At 43.9% G+C, this 24,288-nt stretch overlaps 1 protein-coding gene across 1 annotated transcript in view; it reads right to left on the bottom strand.

The window, feature by feature from the left end:
• Positions 1-22,791, bottom strand: part of LOC146060013 (protein phosphatase 1H-like) — a 135,804-nt gene extending 113,013 nt beyond the window's left edge. Inside the window, exon 1 of the mRNA XM_083172782.1 lies at positions 22,184-22,791. Within this exon, the coding sequence (XP_083028908.1) occupies positions 22,184-22,440 (257 nt within the window). The 5' untranslated portion in view covers positions 22,441-22,791. The remainder of the gene's footprint in view (positions 1-22,183) is intronic.
• Positions 22,792-24,288: the final 1,497 nt, after the last annotated feature.

Genomic DNA, 24,288 nt, shown 5'->3' with positions numbered 1-24,288 from the left:
TGGTGGAGAAGTTGCAGACTGACTGTTTGAGGGTGTGGACAGGTATATATATATATATATATATATATATATATATATATATATATATATATATTCAGTTCAAACAGGTGCCATTAATACAGGTAATGAGTGGAAGGATAGAAAAGCTGTTTAAAGTAGTAAAAAGGTGCCCCATACATGCTTCGATAATTGCTTTAGTTTTGCACTACATCACATTCGATGTGCATGCATCGCACACGGCAATCGCACAGTGTATGGGCACCTTAACAGGTCTGTGAGAGCCAGAAGTCTTGCTGGTTGGTACTGTAGGTGTCCAAATATTTATTTTCAGGAATATACAAAGACATTTTTTAAAGATCAGACAATGTGATTTCCTGGTATTTTTTCCCCTATATTCTGTCTCTCACAGTTGAAGTGTACCTATGATGTAAATTACAGACCTCTCTCATCTTTTTAAGTGGGTCAACTTGCACAATCAGTGACTATCCAAATACTTTTTTAAACTATATTTTCTATCAATGTTGTGAGATGTGGAAACAGAATAGTATAATTCTTGCAATAATATGAATGGCAAAATGAATTTAGTGATGAGAATTTTATTCACAACTCAGTTCGATACAAAAAGTGAAATATACTTCTTGAGGACAGTAGAGACTTACCACTAACCACACTGTGCACTGAGGCATGGAATAATAACAAAACAGCATTTTCTCTATGCTTTCTATACACCACAAACATCTAGATTAAGCTGAATAGATTTTACAAGATGAACGGCTTACCATATATAGTATTCTTATACACACAAATAACATTTGGTTTTCTGCCTGAGTGATTCTGACTACTGAAGCCTGACTATAACCCTCCAAATCAAGAGCACGTTTCATGACTGCGAATTACATATAACCAGGGTTTAAAGTGGTCATGCAGAGGTGGGGGAACTCATTTATCTATGCCACCTATTTAATCCCCATCCCCTCCCCTCATTAGGCAGAGACAGGGCCAGTGGTAGGGTTTTTGGAGTCCTACTACAAATTAGAATGCTTTTCTGTGAGAATTATTGTGCAGGGCCAATGTGGAGGTAAAAATGTTCCACCTCACCATTAGAGGTGGTGGAACTCCGTTCCATCCAGTTCCCCCTCACTTTAACCCCTGCATATAACCTAAAAGTGCCAACAGCATTTACATTAATGTTCGTGTCAGATGGCTGCTTTAAGCTCTTACGCTTTTCCAGGCAGAACAAGGTACAGGTTGAGTATCCCTTATCCAAATTATTTTGAAAACTTTTTTTTTTTTGGCTAAAAACCTACTTAGGATATGTAACTGGCACTACTGAGGACATAACATGTAACTGGCACTACTGGGGACATCTGTAACAGCACTACTGAGGACATGATATGTAACTGGCACTACTGGGGACAACTGTAACAGCACTACTGAGGACATGATATGTAACTGGTACTACTGGGGACATCTGTAACAGCACTACTGAGTAGGGATGCCAATCCCGGGGCATTTTTTCAATCCCGGGAATCGGGATTGAAAAATGCTCAATCCCGGGATTCCCGGGATCCCGGGATTGGCATCTCTGAGTCAGTTTAGGCCAAAAAACAATAAAATAAGAAGCCCAGTCCCCCCCCCGCTCCAGCCGCCCCGCACATTCATTTACTTACACCAGCGGCTGGGAGTAGGGCAGACAGGAGCGGGAGGCGTCGGCGGCGGTAGCAGCAGCAGCAGAGCCGACGGCTGATGCTGCCAGGTCTGGTCCAGCGGGCGGGCAGCAGAGCGGGCGGCCGACGCTGTCCAGGTCAGAGATGATTCTGGAGCGGGTATGGGCAGTCCGACCTGCGCAGCGTGATGGTCAGAGGTCACGCTGCGCAGGTCGGACTGCCCATACCAGCTCCAGACTGCAGTCTGGGGATCAGGAACTCCTGGGTAGCGTCTGAGCACTCGCTCAGACGCTGCCCGGCATTAGATATGCGCATATAATCCCGAAATCCCGGGATTGTAAGATCCAATCCCGGGATTCAAATCCCGGCGTTTTTTAGGCCAAATCCCGGGATCCCGCCGATCCCGATCCCGGGATTGGCCACCCTACTACTGAGGACATGATATGTAACAAACTAAATATATGAAAGAAAATGATTGCTTGGCCTTTTACATTCAGTATCTGAGATTGTACACAAACTTTGTTTCAACTTTTGAAACCTTGTTTTATGGACAAATAAAATATATGTGTGTATTTCATGTGTTTGATGTGTAATGCAAGATACGTCATTGAAATATAAAAATATTCTGAAATACGGAACAAGCATTTTGGATAAGGGATACTCAACCTGTATTAACTCTGTGCTGATACATTGAAGTGAAAGGGGAACATACTGTACATCCCATTACATGGGAATGGTAAAGTTCTTAAGATGTTGCATGCAACATTTCTCCTTCCTTTTAATCTTTGCATTTGCAACCTGGAGCACTCCAGGTGTTGTGAAACTACTAGCCCCAGCATGCTAGAGGTGCAGCAGGACAGGAATCAATACTATTTGAACCTTTTTTCCTCAGAAATCTGTGAATTACTAACTACTCAGAAACTTTTTTTATTTTATTTAAATAAATAGAAATTGAAACCTGTGAATTTCCTAGCTTCTAATCACTCCTCTATATCTCATTGATGTAGGTTTGCGAAGAGGTGATCTGATAGTGAAAGTGATTCATATTGTACAAAGTGCTACACAGTCACTGAAGAGAATACTGCCCCATATTAAAGTATTACAGTAAGTGAAGTAAAATGTATTGCCATTTCTTTTTATTAGATGTCACAGGTCTAATCATGATAACAGGAAAGAACATTTACAAAATGTAAAATAATAATAATAATAACAACCATAAAATTATAAAACCTGTGTTCACAATTAATTATTTCAATGTATGCTTGTCTGATTAGGGTGGACCTTTCTGTATATAAATAATTTTCTAGCAGCTTCATACTTTAGCTGTCTACCCTCCTGCATCCAGGAGACTCCCTGAAATAGCAGCAATCTCCCTGTGTTTCTGAACAGTCTAGGGCAGCGGTGGCCAACCTTGCGGCTCCCGAGCCGCATGCGGCTCTTCTCTGCCTCATCTGCAGCTCGCCATCTAACTTCCCTGCAAATGGTGATATAAAAACAAAGAAATAAGGACCTCAAGTGTAGTTAAAGCAGCTGTATATGGGAGTGTGTAAAGCTCCCTGTATTGGATAAAAATGGATAGAAGGTCATACAGCGCTGGGTTTATACTGAAAAAAGGTTCTAACACAAATTAACCATATATAAACATTTATTCGACAATATTTAAAACATAAAAAAATGGACATTTTTAAGAGAATTCTCTGAATCACCAATGGGAATTGGGTGTGGACAGTTGGGGAGATAATGCTCCAGAGGGTGAAAAATTTAATCAGCACAGTTGCACCTGTAGTGGCGGATAGTTACCAAAATGTGTTCTGCAGTCTCTCTCCTATATACTGGGGAGAAGGAAGGAAACAGTCCCGGCAGAATATCCAGCGAGTAGCGGATCCAGATTCACTCAGAAAGACCACAAGGAGTTGTTTTCGGGTTTTTGGGATAACCCAGATGTGTCTTTGTATTGGAGAAATTGCTGAGACTGTGGATACCTTGGATTATTTAGCTGGTCCGGGTAGATGAATAAGGTGCAGATGCAGACTTGGATGAGTAAAGTGCAGATGCAGGTGATGCTGATGTCAGCTCAACGCGTTTCGACGTGTTGGCACGTCTTCTTCAGGACCTTCTATCCATTCCCTGCAAATGGTGCTTGGCGGCTCCCTCCCTTTGATGCGGGGCTCTGCGGCGCCGGCTCAGACACTCCCTTTCATGCGTGACGAGCCACGGCCGCCGTGAGCCAGCACATGCGCAGTCACATTAGGAGCAGTGTCCCCGGCGCCATGTTAGTCAAACTGCGCAGTCGGCATCTCTTTGATCCACCCGTCCCTGCTCTCAGTGCTCTGGCTGGCTTCTTCATTCACCGCCCTAGCCTCCTGCCATCCAAGTTAAGTGTATGTGATCATGCAGAAATATATATTTATTGAAGCATGAAGTGTATGTGTGTATGGGGGGGGGGGGGGGGTTGCTTTAGGTCAGGATCTCTTACAATAGTTCACACATATATACAATAGTTCACACATACATATATATATATATATATATATATATATATATATATATATATATATATATATACACACACACACATACATAATATATATATATATATATATATATACACATATATACACACACACACATACACACACGTCTCCCAGAGGTGCGGCACTCAGTTAACGAAATAAAACACACTGCATCACAGTTGTCACTGCTGACAACTGTGATGCAGTGTGTTTTATTTTGTTAACTGAGTGTATGAATATTTGTGAAGGCATGTCATTCTAAGCCACAACCCATTTAAAAATGGGGCGTGGCCTTCTGGGAGCTAGGCCACGCCCATTTTTGAATGGTTGCGGCTCTTTGTCTTAACAGAATTTTTTTTTTGCCTCTTTGTCCAAGATGGGTTGGCCACCCCTGGTCTAGGGGTTTATTAATGCTGCTTTCACGGGAAAATGGGTCAGTCCCGACGCAAACCTTCATTTTGGGATGTTCACATCCCCACAGCGATCCTGCAATAATGACGGGTCGCTGACATCATTGGGGATGGGGGAGGAGGCAGCGATTAGAGCTGGCGCTGCTCCAAGCGCTGCCTCCTCCATAGAGTGAACGGGAAATGGGTCGCTCGACCCGTTTAACCCGTTCACACCGCCAAGCAACATGGCAAAGAACCGGTAAGAACTTTGCGTTCTTACCGGTTCAAATTGCTGTGGTGCTACCCATTTTAGGGAAATGGTAACCCCTTTCACATCGCACTAATTACTGGGTCAAAACGGCTTGCGCCCGGTAATTAGTTGTGATGTGAAAGGGGTATTACTAAGATGGGATTCTATATATTATCTTCTAGAAAGTGCTTAATAAATAAGTAGAATCTGATTGGTTGCTATGAGCAACATTCCATCTTCAATAGTATTTCCATTTTAGTAAATAAACCCCTCACAATCTCCCAGATTCCAGCTAACCCATATTATACAGCTATTACATATTTTTTTTTTGGGGGGGGGGGGGGGGGCTATATGCATTATAATAAAGGTTTCTCTTGGCCACTTATATGGAACCACTTGTAAAACACAATAGCCCTGACAGTGGGGCAGATGTATTACTGGTGAAGAAATAAAGTGGAGATAAAGTAGATGGTGATAATGCACCAGCCAATTAGCTATTTTTGAGAAATGACAGTTAGGAGTTGATTGGCTGGTGCGTTATCACCTTCATCTCTTCACCTGGCTGGTGCGTTATCACCTTCATCTCTTCACCCGGCTTAATACAACTGCCCCAGTAACTTGTTGTCAACACATACAGTAGATCTTACTAACTGCGTTGGTGCTCATCTACATATGGATGCAAGTCATTTTAGGACACACCTCAGATGTAGCAGTAGATGTCCACACTTCTAGGTGCCACATTCACAATCTCCCTAAAAAGCTTTCCCAAAAATAGTCAAGTATGGTAAAATTGCATTTGGAACTAAATTCATAAGTATCATTTATTATCATCATGTATATTGGAGGTCATTCTAGTTGATGTGGTGATGTGGTCGCACGGGGGACCAATGTTTTCCTACGGCTCTTGGTCATAATGTTTTATGCGCATGTGCAGGGTATTTAGGCAAACGGTGAGTGCTGGGGTTGGCCGGCTGACATCACATGCGTCGTATCTTTGGTCAGATGCCAGCAAATATAATTCAGTTTCATTGGACATATATTGCAAGCCCTGGAGAAATCATTTGAAGGTGGCGACCATCGAATGATTGGTTTCTCCGGCAGCAGGCACATGCGAGGGTATGTATCTTCATGACACATCCCCTCGCATGGTAGCGATTCGGCGGGGTGGGCACTCTGGGTCTCAGTAAGCTGCGAGCTTCCCGAGTTAATCAGAATGAGGGCCATTGTGCAGAGACATCACAGCAAATTGCTGCAAACAAATGAATCCAATATTGCAGGCAGCAATGTTATTACAAATATTTTTGAAATTTACCCAAATATATAGTTCATATATGGAACTAGACATGACACTTCCCCTCCAGTGAAATTCTATTACCAGCTATAATGTCCTTGAAACTAGTTTTAAAAAAATAGTAAAGTATGAGCAGCATGTGATGAATATATTTGTTTAGCTTGTTTAGCTGCTTTTAAACATAGAAACATGTGACGGCAGATAAGAACCACTTGGCCTATCTAGTCTGCCCCTTTTTTAAACATGTTACCTCAAACCATATGTGATCCTTATTTTTTTGTAAGGATATCAATATGCCTATCCCAAGCATGGAAGTCTATTCCACTTATCCACTACTCTTTGTGTGAAGTAATTCTTCCTCACATTTCCCCTGAATCTTCCTCCTTCTAGTTTCAGTGCATGTCCTCTTGTTCTGCTGCTCCTCTTCCTGTGAAGAATGTCTCCCATCTGTACCTTGTTAAAGCCCTTGATATATTTGAACGTTTCTATCATGTCCCCCCTTTCCCTTCTCTGCTCTAAAGTATACATATTAAGATCTTTTAGTCTTTCCTGGTACGTTTTGTGATGTAGGCCATGCACCATTTTAGTTGCCCTTCTTTGTACAGTCTCTAATGTATTTATATCCTTCTGGAGATATGGCCTCCAGAACTGAACACAATACTCTAGGTGAGGCCGTACCAATGACCTGTACAGTGGCATTATTACTTCTTTCTACTGCTGATACCTCTCCCTATGCAACCAAGCATCTGACTTTCCTTCTTCATTGCTTTGTTACATTGCCCAGGGCCGAAACTAGGGTTTCCGGCGCCCGGGGCAAGGCAGTCATTTGGTGCCCCCCCCCCCCCCAGTGAATTTTCGGGGGGGGCGGCGTGGCCTAATTTGGGGGCGTGGCCTATAATCGTTGCCCTCCCGCGAGGCCACGCCCCCATTTTGCCGCTATGGGGGCATGACCCAGAGGCTCTGTGAGCCTCTAGCCATGCCCCCAGCCCCCTGGCTGCGGGAATAGACGCTGTGCGCATGCGCACAGCGTTTATTCCCCGCTGCTTAGTTAGCAGCTGACAGGGGGGACCGGACCAAATGACGCCTTGTCCCTGGCGCCGGAGACCCCCCCCTTGACGTTGCTCAGGCTGGCTCCTACCCGGTGTGCTGGCAAGTGGCGACGGCGGGGTGGCATCCTCTGCTCAGCGCTGGAGGCGGGAGGGAGTCGGGCGGCAGGACAAGGGTGCGCAGTGTGGCGTCACCACGTTGCGCCGTTTGATGTCAATAGAGGCGGGGCTAGCATATTCAACGATGCCGGGTTCACAGCATCGCCGTCAGCAACACCTGTCACCGGACCTCACAGCGCCCCTCACCTCCAGCGCCCGGTGCGCGTGACCCCCCAGCCCCCCCCTAGTTACGGCCCTGCATTGCCTACCTGCTTTTAAGACCCCTGAAATAGTGACACCTAGATCCCGCTCTTCCTCAGTAGTTTCCATTATAGTGCTATTTATACTATATTTAGTCTTTAGATTTTTGAGGCATGATTTAGCATTTTTTGGCATTAAACTGTAGTTGCCATGCTCTCGACCATTCCTCTAATCTACATAGATCATCAATCATTTTAACCCTCCTGGTTTGTCTACCCTGTTGCATACCTTTGTGTCATCTGCCAAAAGGCACATTTTACCCTCAATTCCATTTGTAATATCACCAATAAAGATATTAAGAAGCACTGGTCCAAGTACAGATTCCCTGGGGTACTCCACTTGTAACTTTGGTACTTGTTTCCTAGCACGGCGCCAACGATATTCAGTTGCATGGCATTTTTTTCATCACATTGCATGCCATATGCCCGTATGCGATGCGATTTTAAATTGTATAAGCCCCCTAATGGGTTTATTCAATGTTAAATGTCCCCCAAATACGATTTTGAAAATTGTACAAGCACCCTAATGGGTGCTTACAATGTTAAATGCAGGAATACATGTAAAGTAATACGCGTCCCCTCACCACACATCGGGCTCGGTGGCTCGCTGCTCTCGCCACACTATCTAAAATCAACTCCACGCCAACGTGGATGGTGGGGGTATGAAAAGGTCAGAGGACGCGTACCACCGCCGCTCGCCACACTTCGAGTTGGCGTTGATAGTGGGGGTGCTTTTAACATTGTAAGCACCCATTAGGGTGCTTATACAATTTAAAATCGCATCGCATTGTATGACATTGTATGCCATATACAATGGTATACAATTTTAAATTGTATACCATCGGGTGCCCAACGCGTCGCATCGCATCGCATACCATTGTATGGCTTATGGTATGCGATGTGATGGGCGCCGTGCTAGCAAACAAGTACCGTAACTTTTCCCTCCTTTGACTGTACTCCGTTTACTACAACTCTCTGTTTTCTGTCCTGTTTTAGCAGGTACTTCCACAGAACTGTATTGGTGCAATTCAATGGTTTTCTCCTTCATCTATCATCAAGGGGCGTGAAAAAGAACAAATTCAATTGTTGCTTTGTTTAGACACCTGTTAGCCTTAGGTGAGACATTTCTTCTTGCTGCCTCCTGAGTCTGGGTGCCCTAACCACTGCTTCAGATAAGTTTAGTTGCTTTGAGCAGATAAACCCAGTGCTTTGGGATTTGTCAGTACTAAAACCAATACTAATATAAAACATATACAGCAAAACATTATTTCACAGAAATAATTTCTAAAGTTTCTAAATATGCAATAAATACTTTAGGTCACCTAAACAGATGCTTTTCTATTTTATATGCCTAGATACAATAAAAAAGCCATACAAAAATGTGAATGTCTTAGGGTTTGAAATATAATGTACTGTATATTGTGGCTAATTCAGCAGTGATTACTAGTTAGAGAAAAAGCAGTTGTCTGCGATCAAAAACTCGCCGCCCTGACAAAAAGTATAAACAACCCTTGCAGATTTGCCAATGCATCACAAGTAGTCTTGTATTCGCAGATCCATTTGCAAAAACCAAACTGTTTTTTTTCAGGGCTTCCATTAGTTTGGTACAGAACCAGGTGCTCATCGCTGACGTCAGAGACCCACCCCAGAAACTCCTGGCCATGCCTGCAATTTCACACGCCGATTCATTTGTTTTTCGACTGCAACAATTTTTTTGCATGGGTGAAGAAATTGGCATTTTAACTGAATAGGTGGTCAAATTTTGACCTAAAAGCGAAGAATAGTGTGGAATTATCACCTAGGCGAATGTGCCAATTGCCGCCAACACATGTGGAATGCGATCACTGTGCAAAGTAGTTTGATAATTGAACAGATGTGATTTCTCTGATTGGCGATACAAGCCGAATTAGGCCCATTGACATCTAAAATCTACAGTAACCATTTGAGCAGTAAATACTGTGGTAAGGAACTCTGTCAGACTTCCTTTGTGAGTAGGAGGGAAGTAACTGTTGCTTTACTAGTAATTACACATTCTGTCTTGTGACTGTAGGCTAGGAGGCCCAGAATTCTCTCAGTGGAACATGTTCCTCTATTGCTAAGGTTCCCTGCTGTGCGAGTTTGTTTTCCTCTGTAAAGAGCCCTTCTCACTACATAAAACCAAGCAGCATCTTCAGGTAGTTCAGATTCACAAGTATTCCTTCACTTAATTAACCCTTTGAGTGCCAACATTCTGAGAGATGCGCAAAAATATCTGCTAAAAACGCCAACATCTCTGTGAGAAATGCGCAAAATATGAGTGCCAACACCTCTGTGAGAGATATGTAAAACATATTTGTATATAAATAACAATAAGAAAATGTTGTGTAAAAAAAGATTATATTTCCTATATAAAAAGGTAAACATTACAGGCTATTATGATGAATAAAAATGTTTGCTTGGCAATGTTCACACCAATTTTAGACCAATTCACTTGCCACTGAAATGGTTAAGAACTAAAGACTTCATTGATCAGCTTTTAAAAGGTTATTTAAAATAAGCACACAGGAATACAACATGTGAATATCACAATTGTGTAGTGTAAGCTTAATGTACAATAACATAACAGCTAAAGCACAAAGTATAAAATGTTAAGGGGCCAGATGCACTAAGCTTCAAAAGTGATAAAATGGAGAGTGATAAACAGCCAGCCAATCAGCTCCTGCCTGATATTTTTTAAACACAGTCTGTGACATAGCAGGTAGGAACTGATTGGCTGGCTGTTTATCACTCCCCATTTTATCATTTTTAAAGCTTAGTGCATCTGGCCCAAGATATGTTATGAAAGTAGAACATATTGTTACACTGACTGTCCAAGTTTTCCAAATTGTTCACCTTGAACCTAGATCCTTTACCCCTGTTGTGTCTACACATATGTAGATTGGTAGAAGTTCCTTCACAGTAGTAAATGGAGTAACTGTATTTCTAGAGTGTGGTTTCCACACGCAGTCCACAATCTCCCACTCTGCAAAACGATGGAGCAAGAGTGGGAGTCTGGGGGAGCTTTAGACGAATCTGGTAAGAACCCTGGACATAAAATATTGATCTTTTTAATACACCAAGGCCCTTCTACTAGTTGGTTAAGTCCCCCGTGCGCAGGGTCTGACACTGTCAGTTAAACTGCATGATGTGGTGGCAGCTCTAGTAATCATATTATTTACCATAATCATTGGCATAATTTGAGCCACTTGTTAAGAGGAGGTGGCTACCATGCAACCAGAAGCTCACACCTCGTATGCCTACACATTTATATATCTAACTACACGATATCTAGTCACCTTTGACCCACAAGATCAATTATCTCCATAGCAATAGGCTGTCAAATTTGGTTATGGTATTTTTGATCTACAATGTCTAGGTCTACAGTCATATGGTCGAGAGTCAAAAGGTCGACTTGAGTTTTCATGTTTTTTTTGGTGTCTGTGCCGACATAGGTTGACATGGACAACGGCTAAGTGTACCACGTCCCCTCACATGGCTCCCTGCACTCGGCACACTATTATATTCTCCTTACACGCCATAGTGGATGGTAGGGTATTAAATACCTCCTGTATTTTTTTCTAAAATACATGTTGACCTTTTGACCCCGTCAACCTTTGGACCCTGTCGACATTTTCACTGTCGACCTTTGGGTCTTTTGACTGTCCACCAATAGTGTTCGACCAAGAGTCAATCTATCATGAGTCAAATTTACCAAGCTTGGTACCGGCAGATATGATGTTAGCCAATTACATTCACATAATGTGCAGCTGGCCAAAACAGAAAGTAAAGAAATTAAGAATGTATTTTACTTTACTGCACTCAGTAATTATATATTCAGGTGAATAAGGATTCCTTATTATTGGCTTGCCGCAAATATTAATAAATATGTCCCTTTGGTTGTTAGCAAAGTATTTGCATTCTATTATAATATGGCAGCGGAATCGATTAAAAAAATATAAACATAATTATTATTTTCGGTACTTGTGAGTTATCTGGGCGTCCGATTTTTTGATTGTATGCCTTAAGTTAAGGCATACAATCAGATGCGATGCGATATCGCATCGCATCGCATGCGACCATCGGATGCGATGACCCGATTTTTCCATAGGAATCAATGTTAAAATGGACTGAGTCCATTTTAACATGGAATTCAATGGGAAAAAGGGGTCCTTTTCATACCCCTACTATCCAAGTGGGCATGGAGTTGGATATAAACCTGTGGCGAGCGTAGCGAGCCACCGAGCCCGAAGCGTGGCGAGCGAAGCGAGCCCCGCGAGGGGACGGTATTCCGTGTCCCCTCGCCACGCTTCGGGCTCGGTGGCTCGCTACGCTCGCCACAGGTTTATATCCAACTCCATGCCCACTTGGATAGTAGGGGTATGAAAAGGACCCCTTTTTCCCATTGAATTCCATGTTAAAATGGACTCAGTCCATTTTAACATTGATTCCTATGGAAAAATCGGGTCATCGCATCGCATCGCATCCGATGGTCGCATGCGATGCGATGTCCCGATCCGACCCGATTTAAAAATCGGACGCCCGGATAACTCACAAGTACCTTATTTTCTTTATAAGCTCTGATTATTTACCGAATAATATTCAGCTCTGTAATATACAGCCTTGGTAAGTAATCATTTCGGAAATGGCCTCATGTTCTCTAAAAGCCTTGCTAACGCAAGTCAGCCCATGATATTGGCACTCTGATAAACGGCAAACCTGTGGGTCACTGTGGCATTGTGGATATCTGCAAGATCATGCTTCACAGATATTTTGGCACAGTGCTGCATTCTGAAGGACAATAGAGAGCCTGACCTGCGCTTCTGCCAGGCGGCACTACCAACTTTCACAACAATCAATTTTAGATGTGCATCAATTGAAAGTCTGTGTTGAATGCAGCAAAAATGTTTCAGCAGGATAAATATCTGAAACATTATATGTAAGAAAACCTGGTTCAAATGTCAGTACTGTTAAACACACTACATATACATTACACATTTGGTAGCTATTTATTTTATCCCTTGTGATGATGTTTCACAATCATTTCTGAATTGTATTAAGATTCAAGGACACCATCAAGGTTCATAACTGGGCACCATACAACGTACATCTAGCAGCATGCTAGTACTACAGCTACTTAATTCTAAAGCCCCGTGCACACAGGGCAAAGGGAGCGGCACCAGCGCTATGTGCTGAGCAATCTGTCACTACCCATGGGGTGAAATTTAATAGAATTAGAGAATCAGAAGGTGAGAGATTTGGTAAGAAATCTCCATAATTTTTTTTTTTAAAGCGGCAATCATTTAAACTGCAAAATCAAACTGGTTTTGCAGTGTAAATGATCATCCTATAAAAATTTCCCCATGTTCTCAATATAGAGAACACAGGTGATGACTAGATTTTGACTGCATGCAGTCAAAATCTAGTCAGACATTAGCAATGTGCGGGACCACGCATCAACATCGTCTATACACACGGAGCAACAGTGCTTCATTTCTAATCACTCTAGTTAGATCGTTTAGAAATGGGGCTGAAATCGAAGGATTAGCTCCTATGTATGAAAGTCATTTACTCTTAGCTACATTAAAAGTCACAAGTAAGATTCTTTCCTGTTTATATCATACTTGCCTTCTTCTGAAATCTATCTGTGTGGTGCGCCGCTGAAGGGGATGTGTCTTGCACACCACAAAGGGTGTGTCTTTCTTCGCCTATTTTAGATTAGATTCAACTTTATGGTCATCACCCCAAACATTAGGGCAACAAAATTCAAGGTTTGCATCCATCCAAAATACAGTAAACACAATAAAACCTAGATCACATTAACCCTCCCTCCCTAACCCAAAGTAGCATTTAATTCTAAAATAGCCCTAGTAAAATAACTATTCCTCATCCTATTAGTCCTACTCCTACTACAGCTAAAACGCCTATCTGAAGGCAATAACACAAACATTCCGTTAGCCGGATGAGTCCCATCCTTTAAGATGTCATGCGCCCTACGCAGACAGCACTTCCTCTGAATATCCTCAGCGGCTGGAAGAGAAGTACCTATTATCCGTTGGGCCAGTTTAATTACCCTCTGAATTGACTTCCGATCCACAGCCGTACAATTCCCATACCAAACCGAGATGCAACCATTAACAATTAAATTAAAAATATATATTTTAAAAAGCACCAAAAATCCATTCAGCACAAAAATATAGGTTAAAACATTTACATTGAAAAAGGAGTGACCAGCGGTGTAAGGGCGAGATGTCCGGGTGTGTCTGCATAACTGTGATGTCAGACATTTGCAACCATGAATGTAAATGCTTATGGATTCCCGGGACCTGTATAAGAGGTCACCGAATATGGCCACAGAAGTCCTTGATGACCTTTACTATCCATATAATGTACAGAAATGAGCCTTGACCTATATCCAATGGGTGAGACTATAAAGAAAACATTGAAGCATTGATCACGTGTCAGACAAGAATGTTATAGAAAAGAAGCTTTTACGCCTCAAGTGTTGGGATTTTAATGCAAAGGGAACATGGAGCCATAACACGGGATAAATGGGGGAAGACAGATGAACAGGATTAATGGGGGAGACAGAAGAACAGAAGTATAGTGGGAGTAGGAAACAGATGCAGCCCAATGGTTCCAGGCAGAAGACTCTACAGTGCCCCTACAGGACGCAAAGTTATTAGCGGCCTGGTTGGTAGCAGATAGGTACAGGCAATGAAGGGCAGCGCTACTTTCTCTCCTTTGACACTTTGGAGATGACTATGGATACAAGTCGTCCTCGTCACAACAGTTTAATCTCGCAGCAGATGCAGTTAATTACGCTGGAGGCTGGTACACGCAAGCAAAGCCAAACGGACATCCAGATACATCCCAGCAGCGAGGACAGCTCTGTTTGGAGGGGCAGCAGGTGTCCATGCACTGCTTAGCTGTTGGTATCTTGCAGTCACCTGATTGGGCACAACTTGCACACGTGTCCCAGACCCCAAACTCGCCCACCTTCTGCCACCCCATGGAGGACAGCACCCTCGAGCCTGCAAACACTGGTGCACCAGAAGCAGAAAGAGCAAGACAATGAGATACAAAGAGACCGCCAGAAATATAACGCCGGGGAGAGGTATGCTCAGCTGAGAGACGGGGGATGTAGAAGACAAGACTACTGGAAATGTTAGAGCAGCCATCAGGTCTGAGACTGCAGGACCCCAGCTGCCGCCTCAGGGTCACATCTCGTTGAGCCTTCCTTACAAGACACTCAATATTTGTGGACCATGCCAGGTCCTCAGAAATATAGGTACCTAAAAATGTAAAACTAGGGACACGATCAACAATTGTCCCGCTAATCTGTATTGGCATAAACAGATTAAGATTCTTTCTCCGGAAATCCACAACAATCTTCTTTGTCTTATTAGCATTAAGAAAGAGATTGTTGGCATTACACCACTCAGCCAAGTGCTGTATCTCCTCCCTATATGCCATATCATCATTATTATTGTTATTATTATTATTATTATTTATTAATAAGTCCTATCACCATTGTTTCATCAGCGAACTTAATAATAATAATAATAACAACAATAATAATAGAATTGTGAACCGGTTTGCAATCAGATGTAAAAGTAGAATAAAGGAACGGGCTCAACACACATACCCCTGTATTCAGTGTAACAGAGACAGAACTGTCAGTCCCTGATCTAACTACTTGTGGCCTGTTACTTAAAAAGTCACCAATCCAATTATACTATCGATGCCCATATCATGAAGTTTAAGAACTAATTTAGCTGGTATAACCGTAAGTTTTATTTATATAGCGCACTTTCTCCAACAAGACTCAAGGCGCTTTACAGACATTAAAAATAACAATGCACAGTAACAATAACAATACTGTAATACAAAGGGGTATCAGTACAAGGAACAGGCAACAATGGCAGTACAGATATACATTACATGTACAGATATACACAAGACGCATTCTAATAAGCGACACGGACATGGGGAACATATTTGCCGAGCTGTGCAGTACCCAGGCAGCCATTCAGAGGCGCCACATGGTGATTGCACAGCCAGATAGGGAGACAGTAACAGTACAGAAAAAAAAAAAATATATACGGTATATGTTGTACTCTAATGAGGGACACAGACATGGGGGACATACAATTACTGAGCTGTGCAGCACCCAGGCAGCCATTTAGCGGCGCCACATGGTGATTGCCCCAGCCAGCACCGTACATATAGAACACATTAGAACAGTACAAGGTACACAGAATTTGACATAACACAATAAAAGCACAATTCTTAGTACACAATACAGCTGAGCTATAAGGAAGTGAATGAGAATAGATGCAGGTATAGATTGTAGGGGGTTTATTCTAGTTCATTCTTTCTGACAAAATTCTTCTTAGATGGACAAAACCATGTGCACTGCAGGGGGGCAGATGTAACATGTGCAGATAGCATTAGATTTGGGTGAGTTATTTTGTTTCTGTGCAGGGAAATACTGGCTGCTTTATTTTACACTGCAATATAGATCTCACTTTGAAGAAAAACCCCACCCAAATCTAATTCTCTCTGCACAAGTTACATCTGCCCCACCCGCAGTGCACATGGTTTTGTCCATCTAAGAAGGATTTTGTCAGAAAGAATGAACTAGAATAACCCCCTAGGTGAGTAAGAGAGCTGTAGTTGAAATACAAGAAGAGTGCTGTGAGAATAGGAGGGACGAGGAGAGAGGGCCCTGCTCGTGAGAGCTTACATTATAGAGGACACCGAACTGAAGTCGACAAACAGTCTGACGTACATGTTATTCTGGGCCTTATTCTGGTTGGTTCTGCGGACATTCTAAGAACACACGCCCACAAGTCGTCCGCATCGGTTCGGACGGACTCGCTAAGAAGAGGGAGTGTCTTCAGACTGCATCCAAACGTGCGTGTGCGGTGGGAACTCAAAGAATCTGCACAGTCTTACTGCGTCCGAACGGACGGGAAGCTGACAGTACGCACCGAGTTGGTGTATTTGCGCAAACCTCAGTAATCTATTCGGAAGTCATGCTTCAGCAACATGACACATTTATCCAATTAGGATACCTCATAACATATATATTATTTTTAAATGTAATCAATTACTTCCTAATTGACACTTAAAACACATTACTTGCACTTTAGATTAACCCTTACATCATGTTAAGTTTTATTACTTCATTGTTGCACCTTTACCTGTCTTAGTGGTTCCAATTGAACCTGTGGAAAGTGTTTAATTAATCACTAATGACCAGAGGAGTGGATTGTATTGTGGTCAGCTGTGAGTGGTTAAGGTGCGGGCGTACTAATTGGGCAATCCGAATGCCTAGCGCATGAACCATTGCCTTCCGAGAACTGAAACTTGCTTATGGACGCCGCAGATTTCTGCCGTGTTGGTTCGCTTGCACTGGGTGTCCGGTCCGAATGCACGCCTACCACTGTTCGTGCACTCCCACGTGTACGCCCACTTTGAAACCGCGCCCTTGTGTACGCCCACATGATGCCCATATTTCCCAAGGGAGTTCTGTGGACATTTGTAGACGGTATTGCTGAGAACGAGTGCGAAGACACTGCGTTGCACATGCGCATTGCTTGCGCATGCACAGGTAGCTAAAAATCGCCCTCCGAAAGAATTTGGAACGGACCGCATCAACCAGAATAAGGCCCTCTTATGCAGATGTGACAATACAGAATCAGCAAAGAGACTGCATCATCAATGCTTCTATTGCTGCGATATGCAAAACTGGAATGGATCTAAGGTTGGTGAAAGACCAGCCTCAAAAAACAGTGAAAAAACCCATGTTGACCTAACGACCTGTCGACCTAAACCCATGTCGACCTAGAACCCTGACAACCTTCCCACCTGTCGACCAAAATGCTGTCGACAATACGATCGTATGCCCTTAAGAAATGCTCTTCTATATTTAGCTTATAGCAATGTTTTGCCCTGATAATGCCTTTCTTCAAATTTGCCCTAGCTACACCATAGGCTGCTGCATGCCCTTTCCTAAAGGCAATATTACGTGCCCTTAGCAGAAGCCGAACCTCCCTGTTTATTCATGGCTTCTCTTTCTGATATACAGTAATCTTTTTCCAGGTGGCAACATCATCAAAATTAACATTAATGTAATTTAGCACAGAAGAAGCATACAAATTTATATCAGCAACTAAATCCGAACCACTCGGACCCTGCGATCTAAACAGACTCCAATCCGTAAGTCCAAACTTCTCCTGTAATAGTGCATCGGCCTCCACTGGCCAAACTTTTATGTCCTTAACAATTGCTTTCACTCGTTGTCTAATACTGCTTTCACATTGCAAAATCCTGCTTTCAACCAGATTTTCTAAACGCGTCTTAAAACTGGTCAAAAGCCAGTTACACCCCTTTCATATTGCATGATGTAAAGGTATATTGCAGTTTCAATACCGTTTTGTACCTTTCAGATTCAACCCGTTTCACCCATAGAAAGCCATACAATGTCATTTTAAATGTTTTTTTCCTGCTTGTGGGCGGGGATCAAGTGTGGTTATCATTTGTAGCAAATACCGTTTCTGAGTTGTTCAGACTGCAGGGAAAACGGCTCAGAAACGTGTAGGATCCTGCTTTTAACACGTGTCAAAATACCGGTTTTCTGTAACCGGTAAATTGACAATGTAGCTTTCACATTGCAGCTGGAACCGTTTTAAAGCACTAAAAAAACGGCAAAATACCGTGTTACAGCTGCAATGTGAAAGGGGTATCAGTGAGGTATACTTCGGGGTGAGAAATAGAGATCTGGTGTATTTATTGCCAGTCAGGGGCGTGCCTTCAGTGGAAGCTACAAAAATAGTTAATTTATGGGGTATGGGTCATTGGGTCGACCAAATTAAGGTTGATCACCGAAGTTCGACAGATATTAGGTTAACACATGAAAAAGGTCGACATCCCTAGGCTGACAGGGTCAAAAGGTCGTCAGGCATTAGGACAACAGTCAAAAGGTCGACATGGGGTTTTCACGGGTTTTTGTCCTGAATGTTGACATGGACAAAGTCTAAGTGTACCGTATCCTCTTGCTTGGCTTGCTGCACTCGCCATGCTTTGGGCACGGTGCCACGCGTCAGCTGCTGGACGCCTGTCGCTCTCCTGCCCGCGTCACCCCCTCATGCGAGACTCCCTTATGTCTCCCGTGTAGACCGCCGGGTGGGAGGGCAGGCCACTAACAGTGCCTACAGTCATTTAAGGCCCGCGGAACGGAGATTCCCAACCCCTGCCCTAGTGGATGGTAGGGCATGAAATACCGCCTGTCGGCACAAAAAACAAAAACATAAAAACCCAATATAGACCTTTTGACTGTTGACCTTCCCAATGCCGACCTAATGTTTGTGTCAGCCTAAGGCATGTCGACCTTCAGTGGTCAACCCAATGTATGTCGACCTTAATAGTGTCAACCTTACTACCGTATACTAATTTATGTGATTATTATCATTGTGTCTGAGATTTAGCCCCAGTATATCACACTGACTGAGTCAATCAAGTCCTCTGACAAAGCATTTCTAAAACCTCCACTGCTGAGACACAAAGGGGTCAGTGCCAGCCTACCTATATACAGGGGACAGTTTCAACCTATACACAGAGGGGACAGGATCAGTCTACTGAGAAGCTGCAGGAAGAACCACAGATGCATACTCCGTGCTCACTCTCTGGGCGAGATGTACTAAGGGGAAAATTAGGTAAAACCCCTGTTTCACCGCATTTTCCTATGTACTATTACCCGGCCGCACTGATTTCGCCAGCCAGGGTATCACCACCCTTTGGGTGGCGATACCCTATAGAAGCCTATGGGCTTCTTTTCGCCACCCGCCTCAACCCCGCCGCCTCGCCGACCCCCCCCCCCTCCCTTGGGCTTATCTTCTTGCAGGTCCTCCTGGACCCCAAAAGGTAAGCCCTTCCTCCCCCAAGCAACGCAGCCAGACGTCCTTCCAGGGAGGAGGAGGAGGTGCCGGACCAGCCTGCTTAGTTGTCCCCAGCGTGAAGGCAGCAGGAGGTAGCAAGAAGGAGACATAGTGGGCACACCACAGTACAGGTATTGCGGGGGGTCTGTTACCGCACCGCAATTCCAGCCACATATGTTAGTACATATGCGCTGGCATCGCAGCGATGTATTTTAATACATCCCGCCCTCTGTATCAGAGTTGCTCTCCATAGCATCTGAATCAAAGAAGCCTGCTGCTCTCCGGTCAGTCCAGATCCATGTGCAGAGACATAGTGGGCACATCCTCCCCTCAATAGCCCAGCAGCTTCACCAGTTGAGATAGCTGCTGCCCGACATGTCGCTCCACGTGCTTGAACTGGATCACAGTAATGTCCATGCCCTACCCTTGTTTCATATAGACTCATGTATGCGCTGGCCAGATTTGGGGAATCCGGGAGTATATAACTTTCCAGAGCAGTGGGACTAGTGATGCTCAATGACTCAGCACACACCAAAATAAACATGCTGTCTTGCTGAATATTCATGCGGGACCATAGATAGACAGTGTTCCCCGGCTGTGGCATTGCCCTGCTTGCTGTTGGAGTCTGATGCTAGTTGCAAAAATACAGGGGACCCCTACTCATTTTGTCCCCCATATTTTGTTCAAGAGCCCGGTGCTGGGTTATGAAATACGGGAGGGAACCTTTTACCCCCCCCCCCCCCCCCCTGTATTTCTTAAACCAGGACTGGCTCAAAGATCCCTGGGACTGGTAATGCTCCTGGGGGAGGGAACTCATGACAATTTTATTTTTATTTTTAACAATTTCTTATTCTTTACACATAGAAGCATGCAAGAATCTGACTGATCATACATGCTTCATTAATAGGGATGTAAAATGTGTCCCATTTTCCATTCGTATTTTGAGCTGAATACGATCATACGGATGATCGTAAATTAAACGGTCTGATACAAATCCTGGACTTCTGGTGAGTGCTCCTTTTTTTCAAATTATATATATATTGGATCTATTAAATATGCACTAAAAGCTATCTCTTGGATTTGGATTCTTGTGACTGGTGCCTGCTGTATGTATATAAAATGATGGCGCTCAGGAAACAACCAAGTAGTATAAACACATAAAAAACATGTATTGATGGAGCTTTCAGGGTTTGACCCCCTTCCTTAGAACAGGACTACAGCCAGTTCTGAGGAAGGGGGTCAAACCCCGAAAGCTCAGTCGATGTATGAATCATCCTTAGGCACCGGTTGTTGATATTATCAGAGTGCCGGCAGTGTTGGACTTGTGTGTGTGTATATATTTTATTTATGTATTTTTTTTGAAAAAAAACAAAAAACGAGCACTAGTCATGCTCGGTCCCCTTTATGTTGCTGTAATACTGATTGGTGGAGTGCGAGCAGAGCCCCGGAAGTGCTGCCGCGGTCATGGATGTGCGTTCCACCTGAAGTGGAACGCACGCTGAAAACATGCGGCTAACAACGGCCTTCCGACATAGCTGATACTGGGGACATTAGTTAGACGCCCTATGCTATGCGGTCCCAGGGATCAATGCATCCCTGGGACCGCTGCAGGCAGATAGGAAAGCTGACCGTCTAAACTCCTGAATCTAGCAGCGCTGCACTGCTAGTTTCAGGAGTTTAGACGGTCCGCCAGTTGCCGGTCCCTGGTCTATTCATTCTTAAAGCTGAATTCGGCAGAGCTTGCCCTTTGTAAAAATGTCAACTTGTCCGAATTCATCTCTTTGTAAATTTGCAATTTGTGCAAAATGGGTAAAAAACGCTCAGTGCATACATATTGAGCATTTTTCACCAGTTTTAGCAATTTTCCTGGGGGACTCTATGGAAAGCCATCCACTCCAACACTCATCTGCTAGTAATAATCAGCAGATGAGTGGCCAGGTCAGCGATGATGCGGGAGTACTCATCAACGCTCATCACTGCCCCGTACACACTTGGCGGCTTTGGAGCTGAAACAAGTAAACTGAGCTACTTTCAGATCAGTCGCCCAAGGGCCAGATGTACTAAGCTTAAAAAGTGATAAAAATGGAGAGTGAGAAACCACCAGCCAATTATCTCCTCACTGCCACAGACTGTTTGAAAAATGACAGGTAGGAGCTGATTAGTTGGTGGATTATCACTCTCTATGTGTTATCACTTTTCAAGGCTTAGTCAGCTCTTGTATTGCATAATGTTATTTAAATTAATTACTAGGATTCTACATGTAAAACTATAATTTGTATTGTATCTATTATTAATATGTCACTGTGGGGACAGGATGCGTCCATTGCTCACCTGTGGTCGCCTCTGGTTCACATCGGTGCCATGTGCACCAGGGATCTGGTGTACTCTTGCTGGCGGTGTGGACGAGGTAGTCCTGATAGTATGAAGTTTTTCATGTATGTTTATGTATTTATATGTGTGTCACTTCAGTACATGTTTATCCCTGACGACCAGCGGACGGCCTAAAACATATGTCGGCTATAAACTATTTCTTCACCGCTGTGACCATCACTTTAGTGACTATTTTCTTTGCTTGTGTAATAATTATATATATATATATATATATATATATATATTTGTATTATACACACACATATACAGTACACATACACGCATTTTACTATGGAACCATTGAAATCACGTAGTTATACAATACAGCATTTACTCACTCTGCATAGCCGGTCCCCCACTGCAGCTCCCCGGGGATCTTGGGGCTCAGCACCGTCCTGCCATTGTGATCGCCCGATTTCTGCCACTCCTCCGGTGACAGCTGTAGGAAGCCGGGTCTACTGGGGGGCTGCGGCTTAGCGATGGGTGCGCTGGGGGGCTCCTTCTCAGTTGGGGCTGCGGGGCCGGGCAGGGCGCTGTGCTTGCTGGACAGAGACCCCACCAGCCCGGACACTGCCGCTCTCACCTTACTGATCATCCCCGGAGGAGGTGAGGACACACCGGATCCCTGTCAGGGACATTCAGCAGCTGTGACCAGGGGAGTACGCAGCAGCTGCCGGTGCTATCTGCAAGGACATCCGAGCCGCGGTCATGCGCAGGTGTACGCACACATGGACGGGCTCAGCCCCTCCGCACAGTGCTGCTGCTGCATGTGGGACACCCGGATATGTTCCTTCGGGCTAATGAGGGTGAGTCTTTCTGGCAGGGTGACACCCAGTTGTGTTCACAAGACGCTGCTGCCCTACCCACGTCTTGTTATGATTGCCGATCATGTCACTCACTGACCGGTCTTCGGGCTCACCTTGTGCCTCCTTCAAACTCCCACTTTCTGGATCCCCAGGAGCAATACAGCTGCCTGCAGCACATCACATGCTGCGCATCAAATCACATCACATGCAGCACAACATGGCACGTTACAACATGCAGCGCATCAAAGCACATCACATGCAGCACAACGTGGCACGTTACATGCAGCACAACATGGCACGTTACATGCAGCGCAATAAAGTACATCACATGCAGCACAATACAGCGGATCTGATCACATGCAGTGGCGCAAGCCAGAGCAACACATCACATGTAGCGGAATATGGCACATCACATGCATACCTCCCAACATGACCAGGAGGGACACATTGCTCTGCTTCTGCACTTTCCTTTTAATTTATAATTGCCATCACCTGTGTTGAAGCACCTTTCTTAGCAATTTACCTGCTCAACATAGGTAATCATACAGTAAGAAGAAAGTCCAGGAGCAGAGCATTGTGTCCCTCCTGGAGAGGGTCATGTTGGGAGGTATGCACATGCAGCACATCACGTGTAGAGCAACATGGCGCACTGCATGTGATGTGCCATATTGCACTGCATGTTAAGTGCTATATTGTGTTGCACATCAACTGTATTGCACTGCATGTGATGTGCTGTATAGGGCTGCAGTGGATACAGTACATCACATGCAGCCCAATACAGCATGTCACGGGCAGCACAAAATGGAACAGTAATGATGTGTACACACGGTGAGATTTGACATTGGATTTTGACTATATAGTCAAAATCGCATGCAGATCGTATGCTGATCGTAAGCAGATTTCACAATCCCAATGCGCTCTCCCGTGACAGCACAAATCGAAAAACACAGAAAGACAGGGCAGCAATGAATATATATTTCAAATCTAATGCTGATTGTGTGTAGATAGTACAGAGTTAGCAAAGATTGTATAGCAGTTGAATCTTAAGTCGAATAGCAAGGGAATCTCACCGTATGTACACACCATGGGCGGTATTCAATGAGAATACCAGCGAGGTGCAGCGAATCCTGTTTAGGATCCGCTGCACATTCGCCACGTTCCGGAGCCTCGCCGGCTCCGGTATTCAACGTGTCAGGGGCTCGCTGCCCCTGACCGGCGAATATGAGCTCCTGCGGCGAACGGAAGTCTCTCTGCCTGCCCCAGAACGTTTGTGGGGGGGAGGTGGGCTCCCCGGGTGCCAGGCAGCACAGGCTGCGTATATTCACTACACCCGATCGTAACGATCGGGTGCAGTGAATATATGAATATGTAATGAGCGGCTTGGCTCCGGCGCCCCCTGCTGGCTGCTGTGTAAAAAAAAAAATATATATATATTTTTTTTAAATTAAATATATATTCATGTGCTTACAGCACATGAATAAAAATAGCATGCCCCTCCTCAGAATAAAATTCCTGATTTTTTTACACCAAATGTAAAATACAAAACACTTTATTTTAAAAGTTCATATTCCACTTCTCCATAAAAAGATAGCGATTGCTACTCGGTGAATCATGGCGAAAAAAACCTTCAAATGTAT

Source organism: Crinia signifera, chromosome 2 (genome assembly GCF_055691185.1).
Source record: "Crinia signifera chromosome 2, ASM5569118v1, whole genome shotgun sequence".
In the NCBI taxonomy this organism is placed as follows: Eukaryota; Metazoa; Chordata; class Amphibia; order Anura; family Myobatrachidae; genus Crinia; species Crinia signifera.
This window is presented reverse-complemented; position numbering and strand designations above follow the sequence as displayed.